This window comes from Lynx canadensis, chromosome B3 (assembly GCF_007474595.2).
Source record: "Lynx canadensis isolate LIC74 chromosome B3, mLynCan4.pri.v2, whole genome shotgun sequence".
Classification (NCBI taxonomy): Eukaryota; Metazoa; Chordata; class Mammalia; order Carnivora; family Felidae; genus Lynx; species Lynx canadensis.
The window spans coordinates 115,555,305-115,567,745 of NC_044308.2; the positions used below are offsets into that span (position 1 = coordinate 115,555,305).

A 12,441-nucleotide genomic window follows, 5' to 3' on the forward strand; every position below is an offset into this window, starting at 1 on the left:
TACTTGTTGATGGCCTTGTAAGGCAAAGTGTGGAATATGGCTGACTCGGCGTTTCCCAGCCCCACCCCCCTGCACAGCTGGCAGGGCTCGGACCCCACTCCAGATGGGGCTCCGTTGGTCTGCTTGGCTTGGCCAGTGCTTCCAGGCTGTCCCGCCTCACCTTCTTTAAAACTGCTTGGGACAGCAGAACAAGGCCCAAGATCCTGGCCAAAGCAAGTTTTCTTGTGGCAAATGGGCTGGCTCTCCAGCTGTGCATTGCAGCCAAGGCCTGGCAGAGTGAGGATGCAGAAGCAAAACTGAATGCAGGAGAAGGGCAGCACCTGTCACCTCTGAATTTGGGAGAACAGTCAGTGTGGCCAGGGAGGCACCCAGCTCTAGTGTGTTTCATCATCCCTGGAGGTCAAAGTCAACAGGACAGCCACCAAAACAGCCCAGAGACAGAGCAGACACCAGTCTTTGGATTTGTTTTTCCAAAATCTAGAATTCGGTATCATTTGGATGTGACCTGCCACACCATCTCCAAGGACGCTTGGATAACTCTACACACCCAGTGAGCCCTTTTAGTAGAGTGGAACCTCACCTGTAGGGAGGCCCATGGCATGGACCAGTGCTGTTAGGTCATTTAAGGAACCGTTGCACCCTCTGATGTAGGGTCCCCAGCCCTTGCCTGATGAGCAGATTTGAATCCCAACAGTCCCAGTCTCCAGCAGGGGTTGTGTGTATACATGTGAGAGAAAGGTTGGAGGTCTGATGCCAGCAGAAGGAAGCCTAGAGCTGGGAGGGCAAGTTCCCAGTGTTTTTAAAGGATACTTCTAGAAGGCCGCAGGAGCTGGAGGGATCAGGGGGGGTATGGCTTTGAGGGCAGGGGTAAGTTTTGGGGAGTCTCACTGTGATGGAAAGGGCTCTAATAAAACTGCTTGAGAGATTCCTGGAAATTCTGCGGGAGGCCCTTTGGCCCCGCCCATCGGGCACTCCCCTGGGAAAATCTCAGCTTCTCCTGAGCCAACCGAGGCCTCTTGGCTCTTTTGCACATGCGTGCCTGCTGCTGGTGTGACTAAACCCGGGCTCCTGACACAGCTCAATCCTGACTCGATCTTGTATGAAGTATGGCAGAGACTTAAGATTGTTGCAAACTCAGAACCTGATTTTCAGAGTTTTAAGCTGAATGCCTTCTGCAGTTTTTTATTATGTGTTGTTGGAAACATGGAAACTATCCCTAAATCCCTCTAGCTACCGTCCTTTTTCTCACCCCATCTTCTTCCAGAGGGCTCATGGTTAAACAGTGTTCTGGGGCCAGGGCTGGAGATCCTTCCCTGTAGATCAAGCGTTCTTTACCTGAGTCCATGAGCTTGGATGAGGTTTAGGGAGTCCATTAAACCCTGGAAGTCAGCACAGTGCTATGTGCATGTGCGCTTTTCCAGAGAAGACTATAGCTTTGTTCAGGTTCTCAGAAGGGTCCATGAGCCCTCAAGGCTAAGAAATTCTTGCTTAAATGTACTTAGAGCTTGGCCTGCGCTAAGTATTGGGTTCCAAAGTAGGCCCCTAGTGCTGCCAGCGTCACAGGTAGAGCTGGGCTCTGTTGTCAGGAGTGGAGGTGGGACGGTGGGTTTCTGGAAGTCAAAGGAGTTCAGAAGCAGGGAGCCCTACGTGGAGGGCAGAGGAAGGGGGAGGAAGGGGGAAGAGGCAGGACCTGGACAGGCTGAGGGTGCGGCGGAGCGAGAAGCACCACTCGGAGGGGCCTCAGAAGACTTCTCCCGGGAGAAGGAAGTATCCTCGGAGTCTCCAGGGCCAGGTCAGGCCAGTGGTCATGGCTGTGAGACGCTGCTGGGAGTGAGGAGGGCAGGACCAAGCGGACAAAAGGAGACAGGCGAGGGAGGGAGAGTCAGAAGGAAAGGAAGGAAAAGGGAGCAAAGCCAAGTGATGGTCTCTGTGCATGGGAAGAAACTCCCAGAGGTTGTAAAGTCGGAAGAAGACCAGCCCAAAGGACGGTGCGGGAGCTCCATCGGTGGAGCTGCTGAGAACCGGACAGGCTGGAGCCCCAGCAACACATGTCGGAGGCAGTGGGCCTCTCCTGGCAGGGCGGCTGGGCGGGATGACCTCATCCCTTCCCAGCTCAGCGACTGAGGCTTTATTATTCCAGCCTCTAGGTAGACATGACGCTATGCTGAGCCTAAAGGTTAGAGAAAGATCTGCCTTTGCCGCCATGGGGCTCTTATGGCCTCTGGCAGGAGGGGTCCAAAGGGAGAGTCCCCAGTGGGAATAGCTGGAGTACCTCCCTTGGGGCTCTTCCTGGCTGTCCTCTGCAGCCCACGCCCTCCCTCGCGTTCAGGGAAACACAGGTAGGCAGGGTGCTCAGAGAGGGAGCTGACCACCCTCCCTCCTGTGCCACAAGCATCTTGATAGAGAATTTTCTGCTGCTCACCTGGTACACCCTGCAGGCTTGAGAGTGAATGTTATGGGTGAAATAGAGGGAGCTCTGACACGCCAAAATACCACGTACTGGCAGAAACAAAAATCTGAGCTCTACGACAAATAACTCCATTCCTGTTTGAAGGACCCTCTGAGCCTGCTTTCCATGACAGACCAGGCAGATTCCCAAAGAACCAGGGGCTGATGGTCCCTCACACCTTGCCCAGGTACTCCCTGCATTAAACCTGTCCAGAAGACATCCTGCTGGCAGATCCACCAATTGTACTGCCTTGGAATCAGCCCAGGGTGCCCGGGGGGAGGGGGGGGGCTGCCCAAGACTGCAATCCACTTAATTAGGAATGGGCATTTAGCAGGGATGCTTGGCTTTTTTTTGGTAGTGAAACTTCTTTTTCCCTAAACATCGAGGGCACTTGGGGATGGGAAAGGGAAAGAGTTTGCTGGCTCGTTCATAGGGGTGGGGTCAGAGATGGTCCCCTCCCTTCTGGAAAACTTGGCAAACCCCAGAGAAGAACCCCAAGGTGTTGGCAAGTGCCGTGAATATTTTTCTTGCAAGATATAGTTTCTACCTGCCAGATGCAGTACTGTGCATACGTGGGCTGTGTTAGACGTGGTCACTACTGTGCACCTTGACACGAGGAAGCCTTCTTGGTTGCTATAGTCTGGTACTTTTAAGCACAATCCCCCGGGGTTCTAGCATACATGTGGTTTCCTAGGTCCATCCCAGACCTCCAGACTTAAAACCTCTCCATGGAGAGACTCACCCCTAGTACGTCTGGGACTCGCCAGTTTTAGACTTGCTCTGTTTGTGTCCATCACAATTGTCTTCTTCTCTCGATTCCTACTGCACTTGTTGCCCGACAGTGACGGGCCCTGGGAACTTCACACTGAATTGTCACTGGCTGATCTCAACGTATTTGGCTCAGTCTTACCAAGACATTGAGCAGTTTGAGGCCGGGGGCAATGCCTCCCGGGACCTGGCCTGGCGTTGGGCGTGTGTGCGTGCTCAGACCGCCCTTTCCCATAGTCACGTTCATTGAGTGAGCGTACACGTTCACGTGTGAACCGCAGCTTGTCTGGCGATGAACCCTAGGCCAGGAGGACAACGTGGATCCCAGCTGTGGTTTACTCAGGTGAATGAAATCCATTCAATATATCTTGAGCCCCCATCTTATGCAAGAACGTTCCTGCCTGTGGTAGAGGGTGAGGCAGGTTCACATAAGAAGGGTGACCCACTCGGGGACCCCTGAGAAATAAATTATCTGGTCTCGAGAGTCTAGCTGGAGAGGATGGCTTGATTCTGCTGCAGGCTGAGTGGGGCTGGGAGGTCTTTGGCTTGAAAGAGCCTTCGCTACCTGACTGCTGGCAGCTCAGCACGACCACCCTGGCATTGACCACGTGGGAGAGACGTGCAGTGGGGCCATTGGTTCCTGCAGGATCCTGAGTGGTGCTGTCTGGGGTGGGGGTGGGGGGGTGTCTGCCTGTGGCCCAGGTTTTCAGAACCAGATCCCAGCCACACACTGGAGGAGCGAGTGGTGCACTGGTACTTCAGCCAGTTGGACAGCAACAGCAGCAATGACATTAACAAGCGGGAGATGAAGCCCTTCAAGCGTTACGTGAAGAAGAAAGCCAAGCCCAAGAAGTGTGCCCGGCGTTTCACTGACTACTGTGACCTGAACAAGGACAAGGTCATCTCACTGCCTGAGCTGAAGGGCTGCCTGGGTGTTAGCAAAGAAGGTGAGTGCTCACTCGGGTGTTCCTGGCCTTCCAGTACGTGCCCCACCCAGGCACAGGGACCACGGGCTCCTTCAATAGACGAGATCCCAGGTACTCATTTATTCAACTGCTTATGAAGAGTGTGTTATGCTTTATGCTGGATGCCTAGTACAGTTGACAGATAAGGTCCCTGTCCTTCCACAACCTACCGAGGACATAGATCTTAAAGTGTTTATGTGCATTGTGGTAAGCGCTAGGAGAGGGTATTAGGAGAGCCCAGGCTGCAGTGACAAGCAGACCCACACATGTAGTGGCCCAACACAGGAGAAATTTGTTCATCTTGCCTTTGTAATACTTCAGCATGATTCCAGGTCATGGTGTGTGCATGCGTGTGTGTGTGTGTGTGTGTGTGCGCGCGCGTGCCTGTGCATGCAAGGGGAGGAACACGAATGGAGACTGTACTATGCAGTCACTCTGAGATCTATCTTGGCTAAGAATGACTCTTCCTTCTTTATTAGGTGGCTTCCAAGGTCACCATGGCGGTTGTTTCCATTCTCAGTAAACCAGATGGAGTAAAGCATGAACAGTGCTCATGGGGGGGTGGGGGGGTTATGCTCCAGTCCAGGAAGTGACACACGTTACCTCTCATACCTCGTAGTGGCTGGAACTGCCACCAGACCACACCCAATAGTAAGGAAATCTGGGAGCGCCCCGGAAGAGGAGGAGTACGTGGATTAGGTTTTCTGGTGGAAACCTAATCATCTCTGTCATGATAGAACAAGTGCAGAGTGTTGTAGGAACATATGTAGGGGCACTTAAATTAGCTCAGGGGCAGACAGCCTCGGAAAACTTTGTGAAGGAAGCGATGTCTAAACCAGCCATGGGCCACAGGCTCAATCTAGTCGCTGGCCTATTTTTGCATGGCTTGTGAGCTAAGGATGGTTTTTATATTTCTCAAGGGACGTCATTTTCAAAAAAGAGGAATAAAGGATAGATTGTACACGGCCTGCAGAGCCTAAAGTATCTACTACCTAGTTCTTTACAGATGAGTTTGCCAGCCCCTGATCTAAACCGATACCTGCAGAATGGGTAGGAGATGGCCGAGGCAAGGGGTCAGCAGAGGGAGAAGTGTTCTAAGCTACAGCCTAGAGCGAAGATGTAGCGGTGAGGAACGGTTCTAGAGGAACTGAAAGATGTTAGTGGGACTGAAATGCGTACGTAAAGGTGGCAGGAGCTGGGGGGTGACAGGAGGTAAGGGGAGAGTCTCAACTTCATAAGGGCAGCAGAGAACCATGGAAGGGGTTCAGTCCAATAAATGATAGGATTGGTTTTTGCTTCAAAAATGCATTTTGGCTGCAGTGTGGGAAAAAAAGATAGCACACGAGCGAGGCAAGGTCCCCCCAGGAGGCTGTGGCAGGAGGCGACAGAGGCTTGAGTTAATGAAAGCACAGTGGGAGTGAAGGGAAGTGAGTGGTTTTGAGAAACATAGAGCTGCAGTTCTGGTGACCGAGTGGATATAGGGATGGAAGTTGCTTTGGGCAACTGGAGGGCGGGTCTGTTCACCGAGTTGGGCAACATGGAAGGACGAACAGAGCAGGCATAGGGGGATGGAGAAGACAACCGGTATGGATTGAACGTGTCAAGTTGGATGCATCTCAAGGACCAGTGGTTCTCTAAGTGCAGGCGGAGGGTCGGGGCTGAAGATGCCAACCTGGGTGACACCGATTTGCTTGAAATGGAAGCTTTGAAAAAAGCTGAGATTGCCCAGGGAGAAAACTTAAGGGCTTTTTCTGGCTCATAACCCTCGGTGAACCCAAAAGATAGCACAGGAAGTAGATGAATTACCGCCAAGTACCGTGTCTCGGGACCTGCCCCCTCCGTAGCTGGTTCTGGCCTTCATTCTGGGGTGTGTGACCCAGGGTGAGTGAGCTCATGGCTCTGGGCACTCCTGTCTGATTGAGGACGCCTCTCTGTGTTCCCATAGTACTCTGGGTCCCCAGGACACAGTGCAATGTCCTGGCTCAAACCCCGCCTTTGCCACAGACTGGCTCCTTCACCAAATACAAATTACTCCACCACTCTGGAGTTTAGTTTCTTCATCTGTAAAATGGGAACAACTATGGTATCTACCTCAAAGGACTGTTGTGCTGACTCAGTGGGACAGTGAGCGAAAACACTTATCACGGTGCCCGAGACAATGAAGGAACTGAATCGAAGTTCCACATGACTGTTCTTCTTCAGATTATTGCCTCGGTCAGCAGCACTTCTCACACTGTGTTGCAGCTGACTTTTCTGATTCCCCCGTGGAGCCCTGGGTTGAGTCACCTCGGTTCTACCCCCAGCACGGTGCACGGTGCCATCAGATCCTTGTCGGACAAGTGAATGAATGAATGAATGAATGAATGAATGAGGGGCTTGCCCCCTGTGGTGGCATCACGCTTTGACACCCGTGGGGTTTGTGCCCATTTTTCAGAGCATAGGCAGAGGACCAGTCTTGGAAAGAGACCACCCAGCGTTAGCGTAGACCCGAGGCCCACCTAGGGGCGTGTAAGGATCGAGGAGGGATGGACCCACAGGGATCTGTAATGACTCTGCCCTCAGTCCCCTCTGGTCTACCCAGCACACAGATGCCAAGGGGAGGCCGAGTATGGTGACCTCTTGGCCACAGAGCGGAGAGGGGCTTCCTAGGCTTTCTCTGAAGCCTTGCCAGGTGTCTGCCAGGCCCCAGGTGTCTGCCATCCCTGGGCGATACACGGGACCTAAGGGAAGCACCCAGGAAAACTGTCCCCTGGATTGTGGTATTTAGGGAGCACTGCTCCTCCTCAAGCCGGACTCAGCTGAGAACAGGCTATAGTTTCAAGTTACCTTCACAGCTGTGCCCAGGGAGGCCCCTAGAGTGCAGCTGCCATCCTTCCTCACCCAACACCTTCGACCCTCCCCCTGAGCTCCTCACCCCAGAAGTGGGACAGAGAGGCCCGAGAGCACTGCGGCCGCCGCTGACCCCTGAATGCACTGCCTGGTTGAAAGTATGGCTGGGGTGCCTGTGTCCGCGTGCGTGTCTCTGCGTGTGTCATGCATAGGCATGTCCGTGAGTGTCCCTGCGAGCATGTCTGTGTGTGTGTGTGTGTGCAGGTGTCTGTGTGCATGTCTCCCTATGTGTGTACATGGTCTGTGCATGTGCATACATGTGTGCATGTCCGTACATGTGTCCCTCTGTGTGTGTGTGTGTGTGTGTGTGTGTGTCTGTGTACGTATATAAGCAGGTCACTGTGTGTGTGCGTCCTCAACCCATTTTGCAGTCGAGGAGTCTAGACGAGCCTAGAGAGGAATAGCACTTTGCTCGAGGTCAGAGGGCCCACGTGAGGTGGCATCATTGCTGGCATTTGGACCCAGCCTCAGGATTCCCAGGCCGGAATGCTGTCCCCTCCATGAGAAGGACCCCAGAGTGTTTGAAGGTGGTCCCTTGTGTGAGCAGGCCAGTTTTGCTTGCCTGAGGAAGGCCAAGGGAGACAAGACCAGCGGTGAGTCCGGGAAAGCGGGGGAGCAGGCCCAGCTGGGGGTGACATGAGCAGGAGTAGAGGCTGCTGGGCCTGGGGCACTGCCTTCAAACTCGGGGCGGGGAGACCCGTAGCTTCCAAGCAGGCAGTGCCTGCAGGAGAAGGGAGCATTAGTGAGAGGCATCGGGGAGGTGGGGGCGGGAGCTGGGGGTGAGAGCAGAGGCTCTGAGGGCAGCCTGACCTAGCTTTTAATCCCAGCCCTGCCGCTTGCTAGCTCTGGAACCTCTGAGCCTCAGTTTCCTCGTCTGCAAAATGGAGATGATAGTATCTACCTCCTAGATTGGGTGCGAAGGTTTAACAGGATGGTGCACGTGAGGAACTTAGCCCAGTGACCCGGTTCGTAGTGAACGCGCAAAAGAAATTGCTAGTAGTGGACGAACACACCCAGGGCCTGAAGGCAGCGTCCCTGGGTCGCTCTGCTCTGGAGAGCCCCAGAAAAGTCGCTTGGGCCGAAGGTATGTGGGGAATGAGCCCCTGCATTGGTCATCTGGTGTCATGCAGTGCCCTCTGGTGGGCCGAGAGAGGCTTGCAGGCTAGGTGGGGGGCTCCCGGGGGCTGGGGGAGTGCACGAAGTTTAGGGATGAGTGTGGCTTTGGGTCCGAGGGTCCGCATTTCCTCAGTTTGTAAAACATCTTCATCAGGATTATCGTCCCCGCCCTGCGTCAGTACAGGCAGCGTGGAGACTAGTTCCTCCGTTGGTGAAAAAAATCCCAGCCCTCCCTTGGAATTGCCCAAGGATGCCGCCTGCCCTGGGTTCAGGCTTTTTCTGTCCCCTGCCCTCCTCGGTGGTTCAAAGCACGGTCCTGGGAGAAGGTAGCCAGGTCCGAGTTTGCTTCACCACGTAAAAGCTGTGTCGTCTCCGAGCCACAGCTCCACCGTCATACAATGGAGACAACGTGGTCATTTTATAACAATCATATAAAATTGCCCCGAGGAGTAAGCCATGTGATGTAGGCAAAGCATTAGTGCTGGGAGCCTCCACAAGCCAGGCCTGGACACCAGGGGCCCTGCACTTCTCAGCTCGGCGGGCGGCACGATTAGAGGGCCCTCCTTCTCTGTGGGAATCTTTCTGCTGCTGGGCCGAGTGGATGAGCGATGGGATTCAGAGCCAGGCCGGATCCCGTCACTGCCCACCTGCCTGCCCTGGGCCCGCCACTCCCTTTCCAGGCTGGTTTCCTCACCTGTCAAATCAGACATACCAGCATCTACCCCACCCCACCCTGGGTTGTGTCACTTTCTCAGGGCTTAGGAATGTTAGCAAAACCGGGGGCGGGAGCATTGAGCTGTGGGTTCGCGTGACCGGCTGGGTGGGCGCGGGTCCCCTCAGCACTTCATGCTCTTCAAAGCCCTTTCTCCACTTCATGAATTCAGTCAGCCCTCAAGGCGATCCTGTCAGAGGCAGAGCGGAGGCAGCACAGCCGTGGCCCCGATTCCCAGTCTGTAGACTGACCCAGTGGCGTTGAGGTACACGCACAAAGTCACGCGGCCTCCAGGGGTCACGCAGAGCTGGCCCAGTTCTTGGTGCATCCGCCTCTCAGCTCCCACTCCTCCTCGAGGAGACCTGGGCCCTGCAGAAGCCTCCAAGATCCATAAGCCCCCAATGGGGCAGAGTGGGCGTTAGCAGGGGGAGGCTTGGGCCTTGGCTAAGTCCCTCAGTTGCTGCAAGCCTCAGTTTCTAGATGATGAGGCTGGACCACATGGTCACCGCCAAGATTCTCTCCACCCTGATGTTCTGTGACCTGGAGAACCAGGACCCAAGAAGCTTATGCCGATGTCCCTCAGCACCAAAGCCCTCTTAGCTAATAGTTGAGGGGATTTCAGAGAGATACCCCAACGAGGGCCTGGCCTTTTGGAAAAGCGACTCTGTTTAAAGATGCTGGCCAGCAGTGGGTTCACCCGGGCAGAAGAGGGCCACCAATACCCCCAGAGCAGGAGGCACGGCCACACAACCTCTGGCTCTTTCTCGAGTCCGTTCCTCATTCAGGGGGTTGCAGGAGACAGGCACCCAGGTAGAAAGGAAGCTCCACCAGTTCTCGGGGCCAAGGCCACGTGAGTGTCGTATGTTCCTGTTTGTTGCAGGTGGTAGTGTTGGCAGCTTCCCCCAGGAAAAATGAGCAGGTCCAAACCGATTCAGGAAGTTGTCTTCTTTTTGGGGTCCCCGCCACGGGCCCCCTAAATGCAGCGTTGTAGTACGGCAGGAGTGGAGGAATCGGCCAAGTAACTTTGGCTCCCATTTTCTTTCTTCTTCTTCTTTTTTTTTTTTTTTTTTTGTGCCGAGAACGAAGAGAAGGATTGGTTAGCACTACAAGGGTCCTGCTGTCCCCACCTGTAAGCCCACCGCTGCCACTCCCAGGTTGGGAGTAGTTGATGCGTGTCGTTGGGTTCCTCGGAAACCTACCTCTGACTCCTTGCTTATTCCCTTTCCCAGTAGGACGCCTCGTCTAAGGAGTGGAAAACCAATGGGCAGGTGGAGAGACCAGGGAGGCAGGACGGACCGTCCAGACCATCCGACACACCTAACCTTCACCGATTCCGCGATGCCCCCCCTCCCCCTTCCCCGCCCGCCCCGGCCCAGCCACATCCCATGCAACATAAGTGGTGCCCACCATGTTTGCACTTTTGATAACTCCCATTTGCGTGTTTTCTTTTTGGTTTCATTTTTAAATACCAATATCTAATACCACAGTGGGAAAAGGAAAGGGAAAAAGACTGTTTATTCTCTCTCTTATTGTACGTTTTTGGATCTGCTACTGACAACTTTGAGGGGTTTTTTTTTGGGTGGGGGGGGAAGGTGTTTGTTGCTGGGACTGAGAAGAAAGAGATTTATATACTGTACATAAATATATATGTAAATTGTATAGTTCTTTTGTACAGGTGTTGGCATTGCTGTTTGTTTATTCCACCCCCTTCCCTGCTCTTGCTGTGGGGCTCCGGACACACGGCCCGGCTTTCTAGAACCCAGAACGGCATCCCCAGCCACGCCGGAGACCGACCCCTGTGTGCATGTAGATGGGAGCCCTGTGATCGCATTGTAGACTCCATGGGGTCTTTTCTGGTGGGAGGAGGGCACTGCCCCTTGATTTGGCTGTCAGATCTGGCAAGTCACTGGGAGGCTGGCCTTCTCAAGGGAGGTTGGGCTGGGGGGCAGGTGGGAGTTGCCCCTGGAGGGCAGGCAGTAGCCAGCACTGGCGTCAATTCCCCCCTGCTCACATGTTCCTGCTCTCCAGACTGTTGGGTGGCCCATAATCCATCTGTGGGCACACCAGTATCCATGACCCACCGAGCAAATGACCCTCAGACCACTTGCATGAAGCCACTTGAAACATTTTCACCCACGTTCAGCATCTACTCTGTAAAGCAGGAGAGGGGAGGCAAAGAAGAAAAAGACACACAGTGGGGCCTTCTATTTAGTCGATTTTTGACAATTTTAAGCAGTGGAGGGAAGAGGACAGAAGGCCCACACTGATGAGTGCAGTGCCAGCCTCCTGCAAATGCACGAGTGAGGCTTCCCAAGACAGACTCTCAGCAGCGAGGTCAGACTGGGGCTTCCCATCCATTCTCTATCTCCCCTGCCATCCTGTCCTCAGTGGTTACAAGCTGGGGGGAGGGGGGGTGGCCCAGAGAGCCACCTTGTTGGCAAACCCAATGGTTTGTTTTTTAACCCAATACTGAAGTTCTTCCTGTTTCTCAAGCTCTTCTAAGGGCTCCCAGGCTCAAGGCCAATTCCAGAGTAAAACTAATCTCAGGCCTCCTGCCTCTGCCTCTTGTAGAAGTGCAGGGATAATAGCCCAGCTAGGAGGAAATGAGGCCTAGCTTTCTGCAGACATTTTACTGGGATTCCATTGTGGGCTGTCCAGCCTTCCTCTGGCCTGGTGGCTGCGCCCATTCAGACAGCTGTTAGAGGGCAACAAGTGACATTTAGCCTCTTTTCCCATGAGCGGCCATGGTGGCCTCGAAGGAAGGCAGGTAGCCCAAGACTGATGCCCCTGTTGGATTGCCCCTCTCATATCCCAGCCAGCATTCCCATAAGTGTGCCCACCTCGGTGGACTGTGTACCCCATTTTGGGTCTGGAAGGCATTGGCATCGTAAGCACTGGCCCACTCAAGGCCGTGCTCAGGGAGGGCCCGGAGGGGGGAGTGCACCTTCTCAAGACATGCTCTGGTGGGGCCTCGGGCTAGAGAAGGTTCTTGCTATCATGGAGAAAATCCTAGAAGGTATCTCAGGGGTGACTGGAGGCCCCATCCCAACATGGTAGGGAGGAAAGGAAACCCCGCCATCCCCCCCTTGGCCTGGACCAGATGACTTGGTGTGCTGGAGCTAGATCGACCTTCCTCAATGCCCCGGCCCCTTTCCCGGGCCCGGAGGAAGCATGAAAACACAGAGGGGGTGCCTCCCTGTGGAAATTCAGAACCCACCCACCCAACCCTGCCATCTTCTCTCTCACACACGTGTAGGCTGTGTTGTGTGGCTTTCATTTGTGAGGAGGGAAGGAGACTATTTGTAGCTGGTTTTATAAAAAAATAAAAATGGGTAAACCTTGGTAGCCGTTGCCTCTTTCTTTGGGGGGCTTACTCTGATGGGAAGATTGCTTTCTCTTAAAAGTTTGGTGTTTTCCCTGGTCCGGGTGCCCTCGCTCTGATCCTAGGAAGTCCGAGTTGTCAGACTAGAAGGGAACCCTCGAGTGGCTACGAGGTGCCCCCACGCTTTGCCGTGAGGACGTTGACCGGTCCCTTTGGCCCT

General features: G+C 54.2%; 1 protein-coding gene across 3 annotated transcripts in view; it reads left to right on the forward strand.

The window, feature by feature from the left end:
• Positions 1-12,216, forward strand: part of SMOC1 (SPARC related modular calcium binding 1) — a 158,932-nt gene extending 146,716 nt beyond the window's left edge. For 2 of the 3 annotated variants that reach the window (XM_030319428.1, XM_030319430.1), the window contains exons 11-12: positions 3,920-4,164; positions 10,129-12,216. In XM_030319428.1, the coding sequence (XP_030175288.1) occupies positions 3,920-4,164; positions 10,129-10,145 (262 nt within the window). In that variant the 3' untranslated portion in view covers positions 10,146-12,216. The remainder of the gene's footprint in view (positions 1-3,919; positions 4,165-10,128) is intronic. The other variant, XM_030319429.1, reaches the window with a different exon arrangement.
• The last annotated feature ends 225 nt before the right edge of the window (positions 12,217-12,441 follow it).